The 27,518-nt window shown below is 45.8% G+C and overlaps 1 protein-coding gene across 1 annotated transcript in view; it reads right to left on the reverse strand.

Moving 5' to 3' along the window:
• The window catches only part of Fat2 (FAT atypical cadherin 2), a 69,214-nt gene that overhangs the window by 19,138 nt on the left and 22,558 nt on the right, over window positions 1-27,518 (reverse strand). Inside the window, exons 9-18 of the mRNA XM_005325479.4 lie at window positions 22,245-26,303; window positions 20,420-20,616; window positions 18,223-18,376; window positions 16,319-16,552; window positions 12,472-12,855; window positions 10,578-10,792; window positions 9,462-9,599; window positions 8,736-8,879; window positions 6,798-6,995; window positions 3,121-3,931 (exon numbers count right to left, since the gene is read on the reverse strand). Coding sequence (XP_005325536.2) covers window positions 3,121-3,931; window positions 6,798-6,995; window positions 8,736-8,879; window positions 9,462-9,599; window positions 10,578-10,792; window positions 12,472-12,855; window positions 16,319-16,552; window positions 18,223-18,376; window positions 20,420-20,616; window positions 22,245-26,303 — 6,534 coding nt within the window. The remainder of the gene's footprint in view (window positions 1-3,120; window positions 3,932-6,797; window positions 6,996-8,735; window positions 8,880-9,461; window positions 9,600-10,577; window positions 10,793-12,471; window positions 12,856-16,318; window positions 16,553-18,222; window positions 18,377-20,419; window positions 20,617-22,244; window positions 26,304-27,518) is intronic.

Genomic DNA, 27,518 nt, shown 5'->3' on the forward strand with positions numbered 1-27,518 from the left:
GTTTCCATGTTATTTCTGACATCATCTGAGGAAGAATGAGCTAGAATCTGGAGAGAATTTTGCATGTGCAATTTTAGGGCCAGGAAGTTTTTGTATACTCTTTGCACCAGTAGGATTATAATAATTTGGGTAAGCACTTCCCAAATGAAATGCAAAAAGAAAAAAGCAAAAACAAAAAAATAGGGGTAGATTGTGCAGTCAAAACTTCTGTCGAATCCTGTATCCTCCATCCTTGCTAAGGCACAGTGTCACAGTAGAGTCAGGCTTCACCTAAATGGGAGTTTCTCAAACTTATTTGACCATAAGACACTCTTATGTGGACACCCCTGGAAACAGGATCCTGAAGAACCCCTTTGGGGAAATACTGTGTTAGATTAAGTTGTCCTCACCAGGTTTGTAGAAATTGATCCTCCCTAGAAGCAGGTTCAGCTGTGAAAGCCCTAAATTCCCCAGTGTGCATGAGCCTATCAGTCACCAGGGGAAAGAATGAGTGGTACAGGGTCCAGGCACCTGGGCAAGAGGAGCTGCTAAAGAGAGAGGAGGTAAAGGTCAAAGGGAGGAGAAAGAAGCATCAGACAGCCCAAGACACAAGGGCATCCAGGATCCAAAGAATCCTTCACGTTGGCAGTTTCAAACTCTCTGACCCTGGCATTTCCAATGTAGTAGGGCATTACTAGATGGGGTACCAAAGGCGATCAAGAACAAGAATTCTCAAACCTGACTGAATATCAGAATCAGAGGGGGAGTCATTTAAAATAAAGAATCCCAGGCTCTTCCCTATGGAGTCTGATTCAGCAGTCCTGGGTAGGATTTTAAAATGAATATTTAAAGAAATCTTTCCATGATACATGTGACTAGAACCCAAGGGGCTTCTGAGAGGTGGATCATATTTTGATCCTTGATGGGGTGCTGGCGACACAGGTAGCTTTGGTTTGTGAAAATGTACTGAGGTCGACTTCCTGGGTGTCATATTTCACTAACAATGTTAAACACAACCACAAAAGAAAGAAAGTAAGAAAACGCCTCTCCCCACGTAATTCTGTTCTGGTGATCAGCCAGCCCATCTAATATTTCTCAAAGTGCAGTCCTGGGACCACCTGCTTCAAATTATATGCCAACTTCAGGACTCTCCCAGAATCTTCTAAATAAAAGGCTCTACAGGGGACCCCAAGGAGTAGGCATCTTCAAAAACACACTCCCCAGGTGACTGTGGGCACAGTGTTGAATTTGAGAACTTCTGTTGTCTGAGGCCAAGTGGGAAAGAGAGATCATCCAGCCACCACAACTTTCCCAGCAGCAGGCTTAAGGGAAAAGGCACCCAGAGCAGGGAACCCCCTTTCCTATCAAGCATAGCCCACTTGGCCAAAATCCAATGGCCCCTGGAGAAAGTCCACAAATCTGAGAATTTCCCTAACACTGGTTGGGGGGACCTATGAAGGAGAGGCCAGGCCAGGTAGGGGCAATGGTGAGCTGAAGGTGATGTCACTTTCCTTTTGCGAATGCTCCTGAGCTGGTCCAGGGCATTGGTCTTAATGCCAGGGGTGAGTGCTGGCGGGAGGGGTCTTGTGGGAATCGGAAAGTTAGTGAAGAGTTTAGGCTTAACAAAATAAGTCAGAAGGCCAGGGCAGGTATGTTTTCTCTCATATGCAGAAGCTAGAGAGGAAAAAGGAAAAGAAAGGTGTGTGCAGGTCTCATGGAAATCAGAGAGAGGATTAGAGGAAAGGGACCAGGGGATGGGAGTCAGGAGACAGGGGGAAGTGCTAGGGAGTGGTGTTGGCCAAATAACATCATTATATCACATGTGTATATGAATATATAACAACGAATCCCATCATTGCGTTCTATAATGCATCAATGAAAAAAATGTAGAGGAAAAAAGTTTAGGCTTAGCTTAGGATATACAGTTATTGAATAATTAGGAATCCACTGGAATCTCTACAGTTTTAGGCAAACCAATACACTCCCCAAACCTCGTTTCCAACTATAGATAGGCCTAGTGACTCTGCTTAGTGTAGATGTAAACACGGTGTTATGCTTTGGACATAAGGTGTCCCCCACAAACTCATGTGAAATGATTATGAGAGTGATAACCTCATTGGTGGTTAATCCACCTGATGGATTAATAATTTGAATGAGTGGTAACTGTGGGCAGGTGGGGCATGGTTTGAGGAAGTAGGTCACTGGGGGCATGCCCTTAAGGATTATATTTTGTCCCCAGCTTCTCGCTCAGTTTCCTGGCTGTCATTATCTAAGCAGCTCTCCTCTACCTGCCCTTCAGCCATGAGGTTCAGCCTCACCAGAGCAACGGAGCCCGCTGCCTGCAGAGCGAGACCTCCGAAACCAAGAGTCCTCTTCTAAATTGGTCTTTCTCAGGTACTTTGGTCACAGCAATGAAAAGCTGACTAATACACACACAGCCTTACAGAACCACTGCCCCATGGGAGTGACAGCCATCGCTGACATTGGGCTTATTGTGGGCCGGTCATGGGTTGGGTGTTTCTATATCTATCACGTAATTAACTCCTCAAGTTCACTCCAGGAGGCAGATGTTATTATTTTCTCTATTTTGTAAGTGAGAAACTGGGGTTACAAGGCTAGTAAGTGGTGGAGCTATGGTTTGAACCTATGCTGAGTCTAAATCTTGCGCTTACAACCAGCAGGCTAAGGAAATAATAATGGAAGTAGCATTAACAACTCACATATATTGAGCAATTTCTATATGTGAGGCCCTCTTCTCAGCAAGCACCGGATGTTTAATACCCATGTAAGGCCTATAACATCCCAGCCCAAGGCGCAAACAGATTAAGGAATTGTCCTGTCACCTGGCCAGTAAGAGGCAGGGCTGAGTTTGAACCCAGGCCCTCTGATGCCACAGTCTGTGCTCTTAGCCCCTATTGTATTCTTACTGTGATTTCCAAAATTCCAGGCAGTGGTCAGAAATCGGGTATTATTCCACAACTGGATTTCGCAAGGCCACTGCCTGTGTTACAGTGGTCTTTGGCTTTTGGCCTGGTTAGGACGTTCTTTGAACTATCCCACAGAGCCTCTGCAGATCTCTGTGCTTAGCCAGGCACCAAAGCCAGCGGAGGGGACCGTCCCTGGGGAAGACGCGCTCCTCACCGTTGCAGGAGCAGTTCCTGTCCAGGCGGTGCCGCGGTGTTAGGATGCTCAGCCTGGCTGTGCTATACGTGGGCCCGACCCTGGGGTCCAGGTGCACCATCTCTTGGCAGATTTGACTCTGGCAGCTCGGACCCTGGCAGAGAACCACGGGCATGGCTGATCTCATCTGAATTCCCACCGAGTGCTCCATCTCCTTGGCTGAGCGAGTGATAATGGATGCCAGTTCCTGGATCTTGTAGAAGGTTCTAGAATGCCCCTTAAAGACCAGGAGCACATCCACACCAGCCACGGCCTCTGCAGGCTGAAGGCTGGCCAGATGGATGTTGGCTTGTTTCATGTCCAGCTTGTTGCTGAGGAACCTCTGGAGGTTCCGCCAGTGGTCACTCACCAGCTCCTCCGGGGTGAGCTGGTGGAAGCCCATCCACATGGCCTGCTGCAGAGCCTCTGGCCCCACATGCCACACATGGACCTGGACCCCAGCGGTGGTGGTGAAGGTCCCATCACTGACTGTGACATTGAACGAGTAGCGGCCGCGGGGCAGGCCCTGGGCAGCGATGATCTTGCCATCAGGGACACCGACTGAGAAGTGCCTGCCCAGGGGCTCCTCTCCTGCCAGGCTGTAGGCCAGCATGTCCTCAGGGTCTCTGTCTGTGGCATGGATTTTACCCACCATGCCACCCTGGAACTCCTCCTCCCCGATGGTGATGAAGACCTCTAGTGGGAGGGCCGAGGGCGGGTAGTGGCTCCGCTCGGTGACGTGGACCCTGACCCATGTGGACGAGGAGAGGGGAGGGATGCCGCTGTCTGACACCTGTGGGCAGAACAAACACTGCTGTTACCCAGCAGGACCATGGGGCCTCTGTGCCCCAATGAAGGATGGCCTCCTTGAGGGGACCACATTGTCTGCCCTATGCCCACCCCAAGGGCAGGCACAGCATATTGTCACATTTGAAAAAAATATCTGGCTCCAAAAGTACACGTATATGTTATGGATTATCTGAAGGCTTTATGGGGAACAGAGGAGGGGGTTACAGCCCACACCACACAGTAAAACAACTCGATCTCCCACCAGACCTCCCTCTGAGGCTCTTCCTAAATCTCTCTACACATTCTCGGCCTCCTGACTCCTCCTCTCTTTCCTCACTGAATCTCCTAGTAACTTCAGTGCCCGTACATGGCTCCCTGCCCCGCCTATCAACATTTACTTTGGGGTTTCCTTGACTATGCGACTAGAGTGGAATTTATTCTTTGGGTCAGTCAACAAATACTTCTTGAGCACCTTCTACAGGCCAGGCCCACTTCTAGGATCACAAGTAAAGGGAGGCCGGGTGTGATGGTGCATGCCTGTAACCCCAGCAGCTCAGGAGACTGAGGCAGGAGGATAGGGAGTTCAAAGCCAGCCCCAGCAAAAGCAAGGTGCTAAGCAATTCAGTGAGACCCAGTCTCTAAATGAAAAATACAAAATAGGGCTGGGGATGGGGCTCAGAGTTCAAGTGCCCCTGAGTTCAATCCCTGGCATCCCCACCATGGAGGAGGAGGAGGAGGAGGAGGAGGAGGAGGAGGAGGAGGAGGAGGAGGGGGGGAGGAGGAGGAGGAGGAGGAGGGGGAGGAGGAGGGGGAGGAGGAGGGGGAGGAGGAGGAGGAGGGGAGGAGGAGGGGGAGGAGGAGGAGGAGGAGGAGGAGAATAAATTTGCTACCAAAGAGACAAGACAGGGGATAGAACACTGTGAAGAAAAGAAACAAGCTGGACATAATGAGAAGTGACAAGTGAGACATCTGATGTAGATCAGGTGGAAGGGAAAGCATCTCTAATGCCATTCAGATTGAGTCTAGTGGGTTGAGAAGAAGGAACAGCATGTGTAATGATCCTGGGGTGAGGAAGAAGGTATCTGGCTCAACAAAACAGAAAGGGAGCCAGCAGTGCTGGGGTGAGGGGGCAGGGGATAGGGCCAGTGGTGAGCTGGAAGGGGGAAGCAGGAGTGGCCTCCCTGATGGGCTGAGGAGCGCAGGGTGTTTTTATGCCAGAGTGACAAAAACCCACTGAAGGTTTTAAGTAAGGGTGGCATGGCCTCACTAAATAAGAAAAAGGATATAAATATAAAAATGCATTTTCCTTTCACGTTTCACCACTGCTCTCTGCAACTTCCTGCCTGACATAGAAGGACAAGCTTGCCTTCCTTCCCCCAGGGACATTATGACTTTGTCAGCTGTCAACAAGGGGTTCCTTGACTTTCCCTAAGCGATATCTTGTTCAACTGTACGCCAACGCTTTCAGTACAGAAAAAAAAGGTTGCAAAATTACACCTGGAGATAGGTCTCTGGGCCGACACTGAAGAGAGAGCAACAGCACAGCAGGAATGAACTCCTAATCCTAATGTCTAGCTGGCATTAACACCAACAATGATTGATACTGTTACTAATGAGAACGTACAGTTGACAGTATCTCAGCACAAACCACCTACCCGTCACTGTGAAATGTTTCAAATGTGTCATCCTAGTTTATCCATGTGTCCAAAGATAGCCAGAGGCTCAAAGTATTCTGAACACCTCAGTGTACCACGAGTCGCTTCAAAATCTCTCCCACCTTGACACCTCAATTGTCTGGTTGTTCCTGCTTAAAACAGTATCCCGCCCATTTTTCACATGGCTGGCTCCCCAGGTCTCACTGCATAGTTCCCTATGTAACAAATATGTGTGTCTCACAAGTACGTGAGACAGACCAATGGAATGGGTGAATGAGTGAATAGATCCAGATATGTTCTCAGACACTAAAGGTCAGGCCCTTTATCCTGCAGAGAGGTGACCTGCTCAAGGTCACACAGCTGAGGAATGGCAGATATAAATTAATCAGCACTGTGTCCGATGAGCCATCGTTTTATTTCCTCAACCTAACTGGTAAACATGTTATTTCTTCCTTTATCCATTTATTGTTCATCTTCGTAATTGGAATCAAAAGCCCCTGGAGACAGGAACCCTTCCCTCCTCATCCCCTGCTCTATTCCTGGCAGCTGACATAAGGTGGCATGTGGTAGGTGCTCAATAAATACTTGTTGAGAGACAGACCAATGGAATGGGTGAATGAGTGAATAGACCCAGAGGGGAAGTCTACAGAATAGTAGGAGCCACTGGACTTGAGATTTAGGAAATAGATTTGGGGGAAGTGAAATGAGGAAGAGATGTCCGACCACCACGCTGGCCCCTATTCTTAGGCAATTCCACATAACCCATGACAACACCACCACAGTCCCATGCACCAAACATACACTCTCTTGTTTGGACCCGCATCAACTCTGTGGGGTAGATCTTTCTAGAACCTGAAGTCCAGAGATTGCTTCTGGCCAACTGCAAAGAATTAGAGCTAAAATGAGGGGCTCTGTGTGGGCACCCAGCAGGCAGGAAGAGACCGGGCTTTGGGGTTAGAGTGATGGGGTTTGAAGCACCCCTCTTAGGCTGTTCATTAGCAGCACCTGAAGCCAGTCACTTAACCTCTGTGTGACTCCGTTTCCTGTACCTGCCTTGAATGCGACCAGGATTTAATGCAACAATGTGTGTGCGTCACCCAGCCCAGGGCCTGGCACACACACCTTTTCTAATGTCAGAGCACTAGTAGTGCTTTGGCCAGCACTTTCACTGTCACCATGGTTACCGTACCACCCGAGGCCCAGCACAGCTCTCACCTCAATCTGAAGCTGATACCATTCCTGGGCCCTTCTGCTGAGGTCCGCAGCGGTCACCAGCCACCCCTCTGGAGTCACTTGGAAGGCAGAACCGACGTTCCCCTTAGTGATTCTGAATGAGTAGGGGGCGCCGTTCTCTGGGGAGTCTGGGTCACTCAAGATCAACTGCAGGACTTTGCTGCCTACGGGAGAGTTCTCCTGAGATCAAAATGAAAGGAAGCAGAGCAGAATGAGTCCTGATCCTCCATCCAGCATCGTCCTGGAATCGTCCTGAGCACCCTGACTGTTCAGCTGACGCCCACCCCTCCGGCCTGCCTTTGAGTTGCTGACTCTTCAATCTGGAGAAGTGCTCCCCAGGAGCACTGCTAGGCGGGGACGGATATGTTCTCAGAGTCTAAAGGTCAGGCCCTTTATCCTGCAGAGGGGTGACCTGCTCAAGGTCACACAGCTGATGAATGGCAGATATAAATTAATTAGCACCTGGGACACATGGGAATTTTGTACTTTTCAGGGCCAGCTGAGCACTCACACATGGTTTTTTGTTTAGAGCACCAACGCAATACACATCTAAAGAGCAAACTGAGAGACAATTTGGAATTTAAGAAGAACTGATTCCCTAAGGATCATTCCAACCTTTGTTCTCCAAACATGGGAATTCAGTCTGCTCTACGGTACCATGCTTCCTTTGGTATCACAATCTTATTACGTACGGAATGTAATGGACAATTGCCTATCCAGATAATGTTTCTCCCTTTTTTAAAAAAATAAAACCCTAATTTTGTTCAAGCATAAAGTAATCATAACCTCAGAAAAGATGTTCCCCTCTTATGAGAAAATGAACTGTGACTGGTCTAAGACAGCTATAATCTGACTCCCTAAGGGTGAACATGTGATTCAATTCTGACTATTGGAGAAAAGTCTTCTCCTTCGATTGAAAAAAAAAAAAAAATGAGTGCGGGTATGATGGCTCACGCCTGTAATCCCAGTGGCTCAGGAGCCTGAGGCAGGAGGATCATGAGTTCAATGAGTTCAAAGCCAGCCTCAGCAAAAAGAAAGGCACTAAGTAATTCAGTGAGACCCTGTCTCTAAATAAAATGCAAAATAGGGCTGGGGATGTGGCTCAGTGTTTAAGTGCTCCTGGGTTCAATCAAAAAAAAAAAAAAAAAGACCCTTCAAAAGAAATCCTTTTCTATTTGCCTTTGAAGAAGATTAGACAAGGATGTGATATGATATCAGAGCTATAGCAGCCATTTTGCAATCATCAGGGAGAAGATGAAGAAATTTCTAAGATATAAAACACAAAGCCATGATATTGTTTTCTCATTGAAATAACCAAATATGAGTGGAATTTTCTACCATCCAACTTCGGATGATATTAAATAATGTTCTTATTACTGAATGAACTTTTAGTCAGGCAATGTGTTACCTGGCAGCCAAAGCATCTTAACTCATACCTTTAAATTATAAATAGGTAAGAATGGAACGATACTAGGCAATGCATAGTAGGACCCAGAACTCTGCCCTCTTATTCGCTTCCTAACTTCCCTCAACACTTATGGTCTTGATAATTCCCTTCAAATCTTATTTGCAAACTATTAGCATGATGAAAACAGCTTAGAATCTGGAAATCATCCTGGGTTTAAATTCTAAGTTTGCTACACCCCACCTATGGAATGTTTCTGCACCTCCATTGTTCAAATCTGTAAAATGGGTCTTGCCTACTTTCATGGTTTTTGTGAGCATGGTAAGTAATGGACATAGAAGTGCCTAACACAGTGCCTGAGTGTTTTTAATCCCACAATCCAGTGCCTCCTTTAGCTGCCTGTGTTGACTTTAGGGTCATCAGTGGCAAGGTCACAGCCAATTGGGTAGCACCTCCTGCTGAAAGGGAAGTAAAGGGAAGCTGGACCCAGGGCACCTGGGGAGGCTTAAACTTACTTGGACAGTGGTGCTGTAGTTGAGCTGGAAGAATCTCGGTGGGTTATCGTTGACATCAACCACTTGGACATTAATGTCTGTGTCCTCGTGCAGTGGGGGCAGCCCGCTGTCTGTGGCTCGGAGCCTCAGGGAATAGCTGGATGTCTGTCACAAGATGCCCAGTGGAGAGTTAGCAACAAGACCCTTTACATCTGCTCCTTGACCTATTGCTAATGTTTTCAGTATTTAAAAAAAAAAAAAAAAAAAAAGATGGAGACACTTCCCATTGCCCAGTCATAGCATTTTACGGCTCAAGTTCTGGAGTCAGACAGAAGCAGGTGAGATTTAAAACCCAGCCATTCACTAGATATGAGACCTTGGGATGGTGACCACATATGTGAAGATAATATCAGGATCCTCTTCCTGGGATTATTCTGAGGATAGAACAGCATAATGTATGTAACTCATTGAGTGACACACAGCGAGTGATCAGTAAATGGTAGCTGTTACTGGAATGATCCAATGATCCCCGATCAATGGTGACCTGAGCTCCTCCAGGGAAGGTTAAGGGTTCTTCAGTCCCTCTCCTGCCTCTGGCCTCACAGTTCCCAGAGGACCCAGAGTACACAGGTGCACACATTCGGGGCATCAGGGTCAGATGTGGACCTCGATGCATCCTCTGGACCAGCAGCAGGGCCAGATCTCTGCTCGGATGAGCTCAGATTGGGCCCCTCCCACGTGACTCACCTGCTCCCAATCCAGAGCCTTGGCCACCTGTAGCTCCCCCTTTTTGGGGTGGACAGTGAAGTGCCCAAGCTGGTTCCCTCCTACCAGGCTATAGGTAATGGCACTATTTAGGGGTCCGTCCTCATCAGTCGCTGAGACCTGCAGTTGGGGAGGTGATGGTGAGAGGAGGCACAACAGGGATCAGAAGGGAATCTTGGCCCCAGGAGCAGAGCAGAGACAGATAGGTCCCTGCCAGAATGACTGCCATTCAGCTGGCAGTCCCTACCCCATAGTGATTCCTGCCAAAGGACTCTCTCATGGATTTCAGCATGTGTTCATTTGTTTATTCATCCCCTCATAGTGACAGGGTATCATGGCCTGTCCTAGGAAGCTGGGAGGTAGGGAATGTGTCAAAATGAAGATACCCACAGAAAATGTCTAATTTTATGGGTGATTCTAATTTGGGTTAAAGTCTGATCAATCTCATGAGAGCATGGAGCACCGTGATCCATTCCATCTGGAAGATGAGAAAGGGATTCATGAAGGCTTGGAGGATACGGAGGGCTTCTGGGAGTGGAGAGGAAGCACTGTGAGCCCAGAGGCATGACTGTGCAGGAGATATTGGGGAAAGGTCCATCTTCCTGTACGGTTGGAGGGCAGGGTGCATGCTGGGAGTGGCAGGAGAGAAGGCTGGAAGGCAGAGTTCAGAGAGCTCATAGAGAACTTATGAATTTATGGAGTTTGGTTCCACTCCAAGGAAGAAGGGAGCAACTTCATATTTAAATGCAAAGAAATAGTATCTAATGTCCCCTCAGTTCCTGCACTCTCTCCACACATAGTAGCATTCCACGTCACTAACTGTGACCTGACCCTTCCCAGGCTTTGGAACCTCTGGTAGATCTCTGGGGTCTATCTCCTCTGACTGCTTCCCTATCAAAAAGCTTGCTTATTCCATGCCCACTTTTATCAGAATTTCATTTTATCAAATAGCTCTCATTTTCTGTCATAAGAGACGGTACAGTCCCAGTTAAGTCTAATGTTGTGTTAATTTGATTGGCCAATCCACGCTCGCCAACGACTGGGAAGAGAGTGAGATAAGAACCCACAGGAGTCCACGCCCCACCAAGAGCAACTTACTGTGAGGATGACGTCACCCACGATGGCATTTTCTAAGACCCTCGTGACATACAGGTCCTGAGGGAATCTGGGACGATATTCATTGACATCGGTGATGTTGACCACAATTGTGGTCACATCACTGAGGGAGGAAGAACCCCTCCGGCTGCACTCAATGGACAGGAAGTACTTGGGATTTGTCTCAAAGTCGAGGCTCCCGTTGACGTACAGGAATCCTGAAGGAAAAAGAGACCACAGGAGTGAGGAAACTGGGGGACCACAGAGGCAGGGGACTGAGGGGTCTTGAGCTCAAATCCAGAAGAGGCAGCTTGACAAGGCTGAGATGAATCCCCCACCATCTCCCTCTTCATGTCCCTGTGTGTTGACCCCTCTCCTTTGCCTTCTTTCCCCACCCCCATCTCTCCTTTCCTCTCATTCTAAAGGCTGGGTTTCCTTCATTTATTTCTGTAATATTTCATTAAACCTCATTTAAATCTGTGATGCCAAATGAATCTCATTTGTATCCATAACGGAGGCTTCAGGCTGAACACCTGAACTTGCTGTCGGTCTTAGCATCGAAAAAGCCAACCAGCCCTCATGTGCCAGCAGCACTATAGGAAGAGCTCAGCCCGTCCAACAGTGTTCAACTGAACCTGATCAAACCCTTTGATCCAAATAGCATTCTTAGGAAATACAGACCTAGAGGGATGTGTATAGCACTGTATGCAGCCAGCCAATTGAGATATGAAAAATTCTGCCAGACACCTGACTCAAATATTTCATTAATAAATGGCATGAGGATATAAAGAGGGAGAAGAAAAATGTTAGCAATTAAAAGAGATTTAAGATTACTGTATATCAACCAAATGCAATATGTGGTCACTTTGGGGGTGCTGAAAAGCCATCTTCAAAAGCACCTTTGTGAGATAATCTGAAATTATTGGCTGGTTATTTGATGATATTAATGAATGATTATCTTTTAGGTAAGATATTATGGTTTTATTATGAAAAGAGTCTACTATCTAGAGATACCCACTAAAGTCTTTATAAATGAAATCATTACAGTGTCTGGGATTTGCTTTGAAATAGCTTATTAGGTACCAAAATACAGCTAAATAGGAAGAATTAGCTGTAGTATTCTATAGCATAATAGGGTAACCAGAGTTTACAGCAGCGTAGGATACATTTCAAAATAACTAGAAAAGTCCAAAGGTTCCTAACACATAGAAATGATAAGTGTTGGAGAGGACACAAATGCTAATCACTCCAATTTGGTCATTACACATTTTAATTACTGTACTGCTATCCAAAAATAATGCAAAAAAAAAAAAAAAAAAAAAACTAGTATGCTCCATTCTGGCGAGTTGGAGGACTCTGCACGGATGCAGCTGACCTGGGCAGCATGAGGACCTTCCACAAGTTTCTGTGAGTCTGACTTAGGCTCCATGGTCAGAAAGAAAGAAGACAAACATCCTAACTCTTTCCCTCTCCAGGATAATGAGGGGAAATGGAGGGGTGTCAGGGTGTTTGGAGAGAGTATGAGGGTGACTCTACGAGGAGGAAACTTCTCTTAAACCACTCAAACACCAGATTCCAGGAAGTGCTTGGTGCCTCTGTCCCCAAGGAGGGAGGCCCTCTTGGAGCTGACCAGAGACCAGGAAGCCACCAACTGTGGGAGGAGACTGGATCATTTCGGGTCCTGGACACGGATCCCTGGGTGGAGACTGGGGAAATAGGAAGGCTCCCACATAAGCTGACCCCACGGTGGAAGAAGGGACCAGCACCCAGTGAGATGGAGAGCAAAGCTCAAAGGAGCTCTGCCTTGGGCAGGGACTGTGTGGGGCAGATACACCCTGTACGTGGAGACTCCAATGTTCCCCAAGATCAGGTGGGTCTGGCTCGGACACCATCTCACCTGTGCGAGCGTCCAGGCGGAACTTCCCCCGCTCGTTCCCGCCGACGATGCGGTAGCCGGTCTTCTCCGCACCCGGGCGAGTGAGGGTGGCCAGCTGCAGCACCTCCGTGCCAGGCGGCGCGTCCTCGGGCACCTGCACGCTGTACTCAGTGTTGAGGAACACGGGCAGGTAGTCCTCCAGGCCCACCACGGAGACCGAGACGGTGCCCAGCGTGGAGAGTGGAATCGGGGATCCCAGGTCGGAGGCACGGACTGTGAGCTCCAGCGCTGTCTGGGGCCCGGCCTCCAGGGGCTTCTCCAGCCGAATCACTCCCGTGGTGGCATCGATAGAAAACTGACCTTCCGCAGAATCCGTCAGAGAGTAGACCACCTGGGCATTGGCTCCTGCCGGGGGGACCAAGGGCAAGATGGATTTTGAGACCACTCTTCTGGCTTAGCTTACAGCTGAACTTGCAGCCACAGGAGGGTCTAGGTTGAGAGCGCCCCATAAAGGCTGAGACGCTTTGGGTGTGTTCAGAGTGACAACCTCTCAAGCCAGTCGTTTTACCTGGGCGGCGGGGGTGTCCAAGTTCTTGGTGGGAGCTTGGGGGTCTAGTCTTCAAACCTACTACCTAACTACCTGAAAATGTTATATAGTGTCCAATATCAGCCTATAATTGAAAATTGTGTAAGATAAACCACCCAGAGTGAGTCCTTTGGCTGTGTAAAAGTTTAGTACCTTGATTGTGGTGCTGGTTACATGAATGCATACATGAGATGTTACATCAAACTATACCCGGGGCACATGCGAATTTGTAACAACGGATCACACTGTTATGAATAAATATAATGCACCAATAAACAACCCACATATACAAACACATACACGCATATACACACAAATAAGTGCATATAAATCCTAGTAAAACCAGGATATGGCTTGTGTACAATGAAATTCACCATTCTGTATAAATCATAGGTGCCAATAAAAAAATTTTAAAAAGAATACAGCTTGTAGTCTAGTTAGGAGTCATGTACCAATGACAAGCTTCCGGTTTTGATGATACTTAGTACAGCCATGTACGATGTTGTTCCTGGGGAAGCTGAGTGAAGAGAGCTCTCTCAGTACTATTTTTTCAAGTTCCTATGAGTTTATAATCATGTTGAAATAAAAAGTTAAGAAAACAAACACATCCATGGAAAGTTCTCAGTAAATCAAAAAAATGTTACTCCTGCTTTGGCTCAGATTCTGTTCTTTGGTTATGAACAGCTGTTAGACTTGGCTTACACAGGATCCATAGTGCAAGAAAAATACCAACATTTAATACTCAGCCCTCAGGTCCTTGCACTCACAGATGAATGCAGGCCCTGAGCCTAAGGGGCTCACATTTCACACACATGCGTGGACACACACCCTTGTGGTGGAAGCGTGGCGGGGACTGCCTATGAAAAGAGTTGATTCACATCCACCAGATACACACACCAGATAGCTTCCCACTTTAGGCATTTTGATGGAGACACTATTATTTTTCAAGAGAAAGGGAGATGCTGGTCAGGTCACATCTGGAATATTTGGGTAGAATTTAAGGGCTAGAAGAATCATTTTAAAGGGTCAATGGTAAACTGGTTCAAGGCCAGTTTCAATCCTATGATTGAAAGCACTAGGGCCCTTCCACCCAGAGAGAGGGGCTTGAAGCTAGAGCAAGTAGTCGGTGTATCCTAGTGACAGAAGGGCCATCATGGAAAAGGGGCCTAGGGAATCTGTGTGACTGTAGAGTATCGGAACCAGGATTAACAGGGTCAGCTCCAAAGAGTGGAACTTGATAATTGTCTGAGGAACAATGGGAGTAAGGGATTGTCTAGGAAGTGGGAGCTTTCTGTCCCTGGACATGTTCCATATGCAAGCAGAGGCTAACTGAGTACTTCCCGGGCCTTGTAGTCATTAGACGAAGAGGTGGGTGAAGTGGATCACTCCAGCTCTCCAGATCTGTCCCATTGAATCCAGCTCTGCAGCTCTAAGAAGTCTGTCCATTTGCACCTCTTATCCCAACACACACATGCATACACATGGGTTTCCCAGATCCAGCTGGGGCTGACTGTTTGCCCTCCCTAGAGCCCTGTACATCCCTCCAAAACTCTCAGCTCCTCTGCCAAGCTAAAACCCAACCCCTCTATGAAATTTCAAATTTACTCTGCTGGTGTTAAACAAGGCAGGGTTATTTTGATCCCACTTCTATTATTATTATCATTATCATCATATGTTGATCTGGCTACTTTGACCCCAAGGGCATTTTCTAGCCTACTTGAGTTATAAAATTTGACTTAGGACAATTGAGCCACAATAGAACATTTCATGATGGCAGAAGCCATAATTGGCACAGTCTGGGACAGATACTCATTGACGAATTCGATTGGTTTTGTGCTGTGGTTTAAGTGTGCCCCCCAAGAGTTCAACTTAATCCCCAAATTCACATGTTAGTGGTGTTTGGAGGTGAGGTCTTTGGGAGGTCATTGAAATTAGATGAAGGCCATGAGGGTGGGGTCCCCATGATGATATTAGTGGTTTTCTAGAAAGAAAATTAGATACTTGAGCTAGCACTTGCTTGCTCCAGCTTATTACGTGATACCCTCCACTGTGTTATGATACAGCATGAGACCAGATGCCAGATGCCAAGGAGAAGCCAGGGCCATGTTCTTGGGCTATCCAGCTCCAGTACTGCAAGTCAAATAACCTTCTTTTCTCTATCAATCAACCAGTCTGTGGTATTTAGTTATAGTAACAGAAAAGAGATTAAGACACCTTCTAAATTTTTAAAAGGAAAAGAATCAACTCCAATGAAAATACTGTCATTGAAATTAGAATGTGAAATATCAAAAATATCTCAACTTCTTGTACAGAAATGGATCGAGGAATTTGGTAGACTTAATGTAGTTAGTGCCCCAAATTCTTTTCTTTTGTCAAATTAATTTGAGTTGAATAATTCTGATTGGTATGTTGCTTTTTTAAAAAATATGAAACAAATCTATTCATTTTTCAAATGTCTTAACAATTTTACATGTAAGTCAACCTTTAAGATAAACACAAAATGTCCCAGTTTGTAATTTAAAAAAAAAAAAAAAAAAACCCTCAAGCACCCTCTCTGTGTACAGCACTATTCTAGGTGCAATAAAAGAAAATCTTAACCTTTGGAACAAGATTTCATCTTTTCTAGAGAGTAAAAATACAACAAAAAAAAAATGGCCCTTACTTCCCACTAATCTGCCCCAAACCCCAAATAAGAAAGAACTCCTTTTCACTAAAATATTTTAAAATAAACCATTTTCCATGCAAGGGCAGTTGATTGATATATTTCTGATTGAGTGTTTATATTCAAAATGCTTTGGGGCAAAAAACAAACAAATAAACAAAAAGTTCTTGAAGCTGAATGGCAGTATTAAAAGTTCTCTAGGTCTAATATCAGGGGAGAAGCACTAAGACTGAAATGCCTCATACCTGCCTCGAAACATGGCCAAAATCATTTGTCAGGCAGCACTTGGTGCTGTACACAGAGAGGATGCTTGAGTTGTTGTTGTTGTTTTTTAATTAACAAACTGGGAAATTTGTGCTTATCTTCAAAGTTGACTTACATTGACTTACATGTAAAATTGTTTTAAGACCCTTGAAAAATGAGTGGATTTGTTTCATATTTTTTAGAAAAGAAACATACCCATCAGAATGCAGTGGTACCTCAGCATTTCCTACCTGTAGGCATGCAGAGATGCAACAAGTGGATACAGTCCCCACCAGTCCCAGAGAGACACAGAGAGAGCCAATGGCAGATTTAAAGGCAGAACAGTAGAAGTGGCTTCCGCTCCTTCTCAGACTCACCTTGGTCAGGGTCCCGGGCAAATACCACAGCCACGGGGGTCTTCACTGTGGTGTTGTCGAAGACAGCCACAGCACAGTGGCTGGGGAAGAATCGTGGCGCATTGTCATTCACATCCTCCACGTGGAGGGTGACGTCCGCCTGGCAGGATCGACCACCTCCATCCGTTGCCTTGGCAACAAGGTTGTACACATCCTTCTTCTCACGGTCCAGGGCTGTGAGTGTGGTCAGCTCCCCTGGCCAGAGAAATGACAGAAATTGAGTTTTCTCTGGGTGTGTGCTCTCTAGATATCCATAGGAGACAATCCCAGTCACGGAGTTTATCGCAGTGAAAAGGTGTCAGTACGGTGTATGTGCAGAGGAAAGAAGCCCAGCCTATACCCCCAACACCCACCTGCTTCCTACTGCTCCCAAACACATTCCACCACTATCATCACTGAGATCTCAGTCTCCATCCCTGAGAGCTCAGTTTCCTTTTCATGCCTAAAGGTGGGAAATGTTAGTGTACCACTGCATTATGACCAGTGTGTCTCTTTTCTAAAAAATATGAAACAAATCCATTCATTTTTCAAGTGTCTTTCAAATAGGGGGTGGTTAAGTATATTATGTTGGCCATACAGTAACCTACTGTATAATCTGAAATGAATTATGATAGAGCTTTATGTTCTGGCTTTGATAACATCTGCAAAATATTGCTAAGTGAAGAAAATCAAGTTAGAAAATAGTATTCTATTTTTGTGAAAGAATTACACAGAGATTTTAGAGATGCATGGGAAAGCAGTGTGGTAGAACAGCCACCAGAGTCCCTGTCTTTGGGGTAAGGGCTATCATCTGCATTTTCCAATTTCTGCATAACACACATCTATGCTGTTTGAATTTTGTACAATGAGCACGTATTATTTCCATATTCTGAAAAACTGCCCAGTTTGTTTTTCTTCTAAGTCCTCACTGATCATCCCGCAGCTGAACAAACAGAAGCCGAGGGAGATTAGGAAACCTGCCTGAGTCACTCAGCACGCCTGTGCTGGGGTCAAGAAGGATGACTTTGTCTCCCATCTACCTGGAGAGCTTCCTGGGACACCTCTCTCACTGGCCACCTCCCTGCTCAAGAATCTCCAAGTCATGCTTTGATCTATTGAATTCAAGCCAAGTGTGGGCAGCTGGCCCTTGTGACCTTGAACTTACTTGCTACCCACCCACAACTGCTCCCTACAGCAGCAGAACAGGAATCCACTTGGGGGACTGTTCTTGCAGAGGAAGCACAACCTACCCCATATCACCCAGATCCCGCAGCCCAGCCTCTCCCAGCAATTCATGGGCTCTCTGTTTCCCTCTCTCCGCTTTATCCCCTACCTAGTCATGATGACCGAGGCAATCACATCCACTGTGCTCCTCTTAAGCCCGGATCTGGGCTAGCCTTCCATGTGCTTTATTGCTTGTGATCCTTCAAAGTCCTATTAGCTATTATACCCCATTTGAGAATTTTAGAGAATTTATAAATGGCCCTTCTCTGCCATTCTCTGGCCTCTGGAATAACTACTATATGTCCTCTAATCTCACATACAATGGCATTCCTCAAAGAAGTTTTGCTTACCCCCTTCTCCCCAAACTAATTTAATTTCTCTTGGCAAATAAACACCCCATGTTTCTTCTTAACACATTTCAAACCTCTGATCTAATGAATGCCTTTCCTGGATCTTATCTTATCAGTCCATTGATTATGTCTCCAGCATCTAGTGCAATGCTTGGCACATGTACCAATATGTATGTTTGCTCATGTCTGCTGACAGATGGATAGATGGGTTAGTGAATTCCTGCTCCTCCTCCAAAGAGCCTTCCATGGCACTGGGCACTTGGTATTCAGTAAATAAGTTCTGATCTTGATCCTGCAACTCAGGAAACCCACCTGTATGAGGATCCAGCTTGAATTCATGTGCCCCAGGTCCATGCAGAGAATACGTGATCTGAGCATTGGTGTCGGTATCCAAGTCTGAGGCCGAAACTTTCAAAATGAAGTGTCCTGGAGATACATCTTCACGAACGTTGCCAGTATAGAGAAGCTGGAGAGGGAAAGAAAAAGAGGAAAAATGTGGAAGCTATACTTAGAGGAAAAATTATAGAGACAGAGGCCAGAGACAGAGAGAACATGAGAGGGGGAGGAGAACAGAGGGAAAAAGAAACCTAAGGAAAATGGAGAAACTAGAAGAAGAAAACTAGTTTTCTAAAAACTAGTTTTTAGAAACTAGAAGAAGGATGACAAGATAACAAGTCATAAAAGAGGGGATGAAGAAGTTCCACCTCCCGAAAGCCCACATGCAGGGCTAGAGGGCCAGCTGCAGCCTGCCTGACAAGGAGCCCGGGGAGGCTTCTGGGTAAGATGGGCTTGACACCAAGGGTCTCAGCCACTCCGGGCCAATCCCCCACCTCTATGAAGAGGCCAGAAGGTCAGGCTCATCTCCTACCTACATTCCCAGGATGGACCCTGTCCTTTGATCTGGTCTGCACCCCAGTGGCCCTCCACTGCAGGCACCATATATAGCAAGCTGGAGGTGTGGCACAAGGGAAAAGCTGGAGTCCCTGAGAGCTCAGTTTCCAGCTAGCCATCCTGGTTCCTACTCCTATAGGGAATAGCAGGGTATGGAGACCAGTCATGCTGTGGATGGAAGCTCCATGCCCAGGTGGGCTGTGTGGAGATGATCCTCCACACCTTCTTAGCCTGCTTCTAATGAAGCTGTGATCCATTCCTGAGAAGACCACAGTGAGCCTGGCCCCAGCCTCTCTCAGCATGGGGATGATGGAGGTTTTAAGGATGGCTGAGGGAAAAGGGGAAAAAAATAGACACCTTTCTCCCCAGGAAAGCTGCCCTTATAAGACCACTCAAAATGTGATCATCTGGGATTCTGAAAAGGTATTTTCAATGCTTACAGACAATCCAGGCTCTTTTTTTCTACTATGCTTTCACATGACTAGAGTGTAGAAAAGCAGAAGAAAAATATGAGAGGGTATATGTATTTGCATGTGTTGCAAAGTAAGTGCTCATGTGGAGGTATGTGTGTGCAAATAAGTGGATGTAAACATGCAAATGTAGGTGCAAGTATGCTTGTGTGAATTATATCTATCTATATGTGGGTGGACATATGCGAGATTGTGGTAGCTATGTAGTGCATGCTTATGCATAGTTATGTATATGTGTACTGATAGTTTTCTGTGTATATAGGACTGTAGATGATCCTTTGTGTAGATGTATATTCCTATGTATAGCATGTATTTATGTACATATAATGAATGGCTGTATTTTAGGTAAATAGAAACTGTGCTAATTTAAGACATTATAAAATTAAAATGCTAACAGCTTATCTGCAACCTTTAAGGTATTGCAGATCCCCTTGGTCAAAAGTGACTTCTTGTGTTCAAAACTATATTTAAAAGAAATTTAACTATATTTGTGACTGTCAGCTTAGCCCTCTAAAAACACATTTCTGCTCCTGCTAAACACACGCATGCACACTCCTTCACACGTTTGTCTCAACATCTGTTCTCATGGGGAATTTAGGACTAAAGTACATAGGTCCTTAGGAAAGTATCCCTTATCCCAGTAACTGTCGTGCCTGCCTGTTTGTGTATGTGTGTAACCTGAAGGGAGTGTCTGCATTGGGCTATATTACCCAAGCAGGTGCAGGGATATGTGGGCTAAGAGGAGGGGTGTCCCTGGGGAGGCCCCTGGATGTATTTCACAATAGTGAACCAAGTTAACAGCTGAGCAGGGAAGAGGGTTTGCACAGTGAGCATGGCCGACTGTTTGGAGAATGTGCGTTACTTTGCTTCTAGATAAGTCAGAGAAGTGGACTTTTATAGAGAGTACAGGAAGAGAGATGTAGATGGTGATTCCTGAAGAGCTTGCTATAATCCCTATGAAGGCTAAGGAATTGCCTAAAAGGGCCCCAGGGAACTAGACTGAGGCCCACTGGGGAGAAGCAAGTGCCGATGAGGTCAACCATGGCCAGTCTCAGAGATGCATCGTAGATCATCCTCCTTTCTCTTGCCCCTCCTTCTCTCTACCTTCCTTGCCTCTACTTCCCACTCCACCTTCAACAAGCTCTCACCTGTGAGCACTGTGGGCTGTTATCATTCATGTCCAGGACAAAGATCTCCACAGGGACAGAAGCCTGGAACTTGCCATCTGACGCTGTGATTCTGAGCAAGTACTTGGCCATGTGCTCACGGTCCAGGGTCTTCCTTGAGTAGATCCTCCATTCATCCCCAACTTGGCTGATGCCAAATTGGCCCAGGGGGTCTCCCTCTAAAAGCATGGGACACAGCTTTCAGCAGCAGCAGGAATGAATCAGGCTATGTGTCACGGGTGGCTGCCCAACTGCCCCTTCTTTTAGGGTTGCTGAGAAAGGCAAAAATGTCTTTTCTCCCTTAACTAGGGACCCACAATTCACACTGAGTCAGATTTTAGTATTACGAAGCTGTTAAATAAAATTATCACTGCAAGAAGCACAGGTTCAAAATATGTGGCTGGCAGGAGCAGGCTTCTTACTTTCTGTGGCCTGGAAGGCATCAGTGGAAGTTAAAGGGAAGCAAATTTCAAATCTATATAAGAAATGTCTATCTATAGCTATTCACTAGCAAATGGGTGGAAAGTAATCAATGACACTAAACTCTCTGAGTTTTTTTTAAATCTTTTTTTTTGTAGTTGTAGATGGACATCATGCCTTTATTTTACTTTTTTACTTTTATGTGGTGCTGAGGATGGAACCCAGTGCCTCATACGTGCAAGACAAGCACTCTGCCACTGAGCCACAGACCCAGCCCCTCTGAGATTTTATTATACAACTAATGACAGGTCCCTAGCTTGCTTGTAAGATGTCATTCCTGACAAGGAAATCACTGATAAGGGTGTGGGAAGATGGACTCTCACTCTAAGATCCTAAAATTCCAGAGTTCCAAGGTTCAGCTGCTTCAAGAGTTGACTATTCATTGACATTTATTATTCTCTTATTCAATGATTTTAAGACTTTTGCATTTTTAAGTGCCTGATGTTATAAGATGATAGATTTTATTTTTCTAAGCTACTTCAAACAGCTCACATTCTGTCTCCAGGAGTCTATGGCTCTTGGTTGGAAGTTGAGACTCATTAACTCGCCAGAGCATAGCTGTAAGAGCAAAAAGATCCATGTTTATGGGAATGGATGACATGGCACTGGGGCTTGGAAGAAAAAGGATATTCTGAGTGAAGAAACTCTCATGGTCACAGTTAGGCTTAGTCTTTGTATAGAAAATTGGATAATTCAGTTTACAATAGGTATCCACTGAGGAAAGCAGTTTTTATGCTGAAGATTGGAATTTTCATTCTAGCCCTAACACAAACTCAGAGTAAGACCTTGGTTGAGCATCTCCATCTACCCAGGTCTTGGTTTCCCCATCTGTGAAATGAGGGAGAAGGACTGGCTCACATCTGAGAAGTGTTGTATGTCACTCTAAGACATAAGTCCTAAAATTGACTAAGAAGAATTTTCTGTAATCCACAACTTGTCCTCCACAAAGACAGTCACCTGGAAGAATTTTCATGGATCACACAACTATTTTGGGGGCTCCCACTATCCCCTGGAAGATATCTGACAGTAGTTAAAATATGAGCCTTCTATTTCATTTGTGTCACCTAAAATAAAGTACTTTCTAATTTATAGAGGACCCTCAGAGCGGTCCCCAGTTAGGTCTTCCCAGCATCCCTGTGAGATGAATGGGAACAGACACACCAAGTCTGAGATGGAATGACTGAGGTCCTAGGGGGCTGAATGATTGTGCCCCAGGTTACACTGCTGAAAATGGCAGAGCCCAAACTTAAATCTAGATCTTGGGCACCTCTGGCTGAACTTTTTTGAATGAATCCCAGTATCTCCAGTCCATGGTGGATGTCCTTACCTGTGATGTAGCAGGTGACCTGTCTGTTCTGTTCAGAGATGTCAGCATCCAGGGTCTTCAGAGTGACCACAAGCTCACCAGGTTCACTGTTCTCAACCACAGATCCTCTGTAGTCTTCAGAAGCAAATCGAGGAGCATTGTCATTCTCATCTGTAATGGAGACCTCCACCAGGGCCTGAGAGGACAACTGGATGGTCTGTCCATGGTCATAAGCCACCACATAGAAGTGGTAGTTCTGGCGAGTCTCACAGTCAAGTTCCTGGAGGGTGGTGATCCAGCCGCTCTCGCTGTCAATGGAAAAGAGCTCATGGATGTTGCTGCCAGGCTCCATGGACAACCTGTAGCTCACCTGGCCATCACTCCCTGTATCTTGGTCATTAGCAGTCACTTGAATGACTGTGGTACCCCCCGGCATATTCTCGGTAAGGAAAGCCTTGTAAGGATCAGCCTCAAATACAGGCCTGTTGTCATTGACATCTTTCACTTGGATGTTGACGGAGACTAAGGACACCAAATCCGTATCCTCATGGGGGCAATGTGCCATCAGATCAATCTGGTACCATTTGGTGGACTCATGATCCATGGGCTTCCTCACTTTTAGGACCCCCGTGTCTTGGTCCAGAGAGAAGACACCGTCCTTATTGCTCTCTGGTGTGGTGCCTTGCACCAGACTGTAGATGACTGGATCTTGAGCTGCCACTGCTTTAACAACCCCAATTTCAGACCCTTCTGGAAGATCTTCAGAAGCCGAGAAAGTATACAGGGGCTCAGAAAATTTGGGCAAGGACACTTCATTAGGAACAACCTGAAGTCGTACTGGCACCAGAGAGCCCCAGTGAGGGGGACCCCCATCTTGGGCTTTGATTTTGAAGTCGACAGCCCTGTTTTCCAGCCCCACCAGGCTCTCTTTCACCTTGACCACACCAGTGGTTGCATTGACTTCAATGATGTTTTCATCCAGGTCCTCTATAGAGTCCACTGAGTAGGTGACATCTGCATTCCGACCTTCGTCTGCATCGTAAGCCAGCACCTGGATAACGGGGGAGTCTTTACTGACGTTCGATGGGATGGACAGGGTGTACCCGGATGCTTTGAACTGTGGAGGGTTGTCATTTTCATCTGTGAGGATGATCTTCACAGTGCAGAAGGCCACTCTTCCCCCTCCGTCGCGGGCCATCACCTTGATAGCGATGACTCTTTCTGTTGAATTTTCTCGATCCAGTTTCTGCAGAGTAGTGATCTGGCCACTGGGGTTTATGGAGAACTTTTCATCTGCTAGTTTGTTAATGATAGTGTAGTCTACGGTGCCATAGGGACCACTGTCCTTGTCTATGGCTAATAACTCAATCACCTTGGTGCCCACCCTTGCATTCTCAGCTAACTCTGCCTCATAAACATGCTGCTGGAATTCTGGGCTGAACTTGTTGGCATTTGTAGTGTTTATATACACAGGCACCGTTGCTCGAAAGACCCCATCAGAAGCCCCTACCCTCAAATTGTAAGAAGAGTCCAGATGCTTTTTGCAAAGATTGAATGTAGAAATGATACCTGACGAGCTGTTGATGGAGAAGTGCCGGTCCTGATTGCCGGAAAGAATCAGATACTCCAGATGGGAGGCATCCTTACTGTCGGGATCCAGAGCTTGAACTTTAAGAACCAGGTGTCCACAGGTTGCTAACTCACTGACATTGGCTTCATACTGAGGTTGTCTGAACTCTGGGGGGTTGTCATTGATGTCAGACACATTGACAACCACAAGGGTCTCACCAGTGAGCGGAGGGTCTCCTCTATCCATGGCCCTGACCTTCACGTGAAAATGTTGCCGTGCTTCGTAATCCAGCTCTTGAACTGTGAACATCTCCCCCGTGCTCCCGTTGATCTGGAAGAATTTGGAAACGTCAGAGCCATCCTCCACGATCTCATAGGAGACGTCCCGGTTCTGCCCTGAGTCTTGATCCGAAGCCAAGAGTTGGATCACAGGGGTCTGAGCAGGCAAGCCTTCTGACACTGAAGTGGTATACACCAATTGGGAAAAAGTTGGAGGGTTATCATTGATGTCCTCCACCAGGACTTCCACTGTGGCTTCAGAAAATGACCCCAGAGCTGTGTCTGTGGCCCTGACCGTGAACACATGTCTGCTCTTAGACTCATAGTCCAAAGGTCCTGTCACTGTGAGGACACCCGTCTTAAAATCAGTGGTGAAGAGCATCAAGGGCTCTTCCTCCACAATGTTGTAGATAAGCCTGAGTCCCTCTGGACTCCGGGCTTGGGTGTGGAGAATTGGGGTATAGAGGGTGATATTTTCAGGTACTTTGATTTTGTAGTAAGGACTCTGAAAGAGTGGGTTGGATTTATTTCTCACAGTGACAAGAACCTCTTCCTCAGTCTGTAGGGATGGGGTTCCTCCATCCCGGGCAATGACTTTGAGGCGATACTTATTTAAAGCTTGATAATCAAAGGGCTTCTTGAGCGAGATGTCCCCAACATAGGGGTCAATTCGGAAATAGGTATAATCTTCTGCAAATGCATATGTGACTGTCCCATTTGCCCCCAAGTCCTCATCAGTGGCAGATACCTGAAAGAGGACATCCCCTGGCTCTGTGCCATCTTGGATGGTTGTGTAATAGGGCAGATGCTTGAATTCAGGAGGACTGTCATTGACATCTTCAACAGAGACTCTGACTAGAGCCTGAGCCACTCGCGGAGGGATCCGATTGTCCCTTACTTCCACTGCCACCTCATGAGTGTCCTGCTGCTCTCGGTCAAATGCCACTCCTCTTGTTTGCAGCACACCTGCTGACTTAACCATATGAAACAGATCTGTGCCATTCAAGAGAAAGTAGGACAAGGTGTCATTCAAATGATTGCCCTGGACATTGAAAATCACCAGGGACTTTCTGTCCTGCAAGTTCTCCTTCACTCTTGCCCTATAGACATCCTGATCGAACTGTAAACTTTTGTCAAGGACTTGGGTCAAAGAAATTTTTACCAGTGCAGTATCTTGATACAAGCCATCGGAAGCCCTAATGGTGAGCTTCCGAGAGAGCCCCAGGACAGCAGGATTCAGCACAGATATGCGACCAGTGACGGGATGAATGGCAACGGCTTCATCAGCGTTGCCAGTCTTGATGCTATAATTGACTTCCGAATCTTCATCACTGGCCCTCACCACAAGGAGCTCCATTCCTGGATGGATGGGTTCCACGATGGCCACTTCATATATCTGCTCTGCGAACCTGGGAGGAGAGTCGTTCACATCTCTGACATTGATAATGACCCTCGCAGGCCTGGGTGCAAATAAGATGGGGCTCCCTTGGTCATGGACGTAGACGCTGAACTGGAAAGAAGGCATACTCTCGTAATCCATCTCTGATGCAATGGTTAGGGTGCCCATGCTGGGATCGATTTGGAAAAACTTCAAGGCCTCTGGCTCTAAAATTTTATACACCAACAAGGAATTCGCTTCCTTGTCGACATCAGAGGCGTGAATCACAAAGGGGTTGTTGTCTTCATCCATGATCATGCTGTGCAATGGAGCTGCTTCGCTAATTTGGCCCACAAAAGTTGACTTCAAGAACGTGGGAGCGTTGTCATTGTCATCAATTATGTAAGCAAGCACCACGACATCCGTAAAGGCACCTGCCATGTTGCTGCCTCGGATTTTCAGCTGGTAAGAGGAGATTTTCTCATGGTCTAACTTCTTCTGGATGGAAATGAGGCCAGAATATGAGTTCATAGAGAAGACGCCATCTTTGTTTCCCTCTCGTAACTCATAGGTAACTTCAGAGGAGCTGGTAGCAGAGACAAGGATGATTGGGGAGCCAATGGGGATAGACTCTGGGATCTCCACAAAGTACTCAGATTTTGAAAAGATGGGTGCACTGCTGTCTGAGGGGTACACATGAATGATCACTGTAGCCAGGTCATGCCAACGTGGGGAGCCTTGATCTTCTGCCTTCACTGTCAAAGTATGCCGGGTGTGATTTGCTCGGTCAAGTTTCTGGGCTATGGTAATGATGCCTAGTAGGGTATTGATGTTGAAGAAACCCTCACTGTTACCTGAAATGCAAGACAAAACTACGTTTACCATATTTTCAAGAGAAATGGAAGTAGGATTCTAGATCAGTAAAGAGACTGTTACAGGGGCTGGGCTATGGCTCAGAGGTAGAGTACTTGCCTCGTATGCATGAGGCCCTGGGTTTGATCCTCAGCACCACATAAAAATAATTAAATAAAATAAAGATATTGTGTCCATCTACAACTAAAAAATATTAAGAACAAAAAGACTATTGCACAAAACTTAGAGCAAAATCCGCATCCTGTGCCACTCTGGATTTAGTGTGATGTAGTGTATGGGGTAAATAATAACTTTATTCAATCCCTAAGGTGGCGCACATAGTAGGAACTTCATAAATGGTGCTTCAATTATCACTAATTCTCTGAGACACAACTTAATCTACAAACCAAAGTTGTAATAGGTCTTTGAAGCCAAGAAAGGAGACTCACTCTTTACAAAGCACACTTCAACACTTCACCCTGAATTTCAGTGGTGCCTTTTGTAGGAAAAGCTTCAATTACATTGTAGAGCACCTTAAACCATTCTTCACACAACTTCTAATAGTTATGGCTATATACTTAAAATGTGAAACTATAAATATGAAGTCAGAACTGATAGGGACTTTAAAAATCACCTTGTCCATTCCCTTTATGGTCTCTAGTAGGAAAGTCCTGGCTAAGGATTGGGTGAGGAGTCGGGTTCAAAGGGATTGGACAGATAACCTGGATCTTGATACTCTTGTATACCAGTGACCTCCTACCACATCTTATTTCCTAAACTTCAAGCTTTCTCACATCATCTTTATATTTTTTTAAACATCCAACCACTACCTGTATTATTTTATAGTATTATTTAATGAATATTTTCCTTTGAATTGATGCATTCATAAATTGTTAAATATTTTTAAAAGGCAACTGTATGTTGCTACCTTAAAAAAAATTATCCTTTGTCATAAATCGAGGATATAATAAAAATAGACAATGAAAACAATCTTATAGAAACTTGAATAAAATGTATTCCTTGCTCAAGTGTCTGAGTCTGAGACCTATTCTCCTTCTTTGGTAAAAATAACAAGTAATGGGAATTAGGACAAAATATAAAAACATTTAAAAAATAAGAAGTTGTGATTTTTGCATGGAAAACAATTCAAAATTTCATTTAATTATAGAGTAAATTAAGATTTTATGACTAATTTTTTAAAGAGAAAGAGTGAGAAA

Source organism: Ictidomys tridecemlineatus, chromosome 1 (assembly GCF_052094955.1).
Source record: "Ictidomys tridecemlineatus isolate mIctTri1 chromosome 1, mIctTri1.hap1, whole genome shotgun sequence".
In the NCBI taxonomy this organism is placed as follows: Eukaryota; Metazoa; Chordata; class Mammalia; order Rodentia; family Sciuridae; genus Ictidomys; species Ictidomys tridecemlineatus.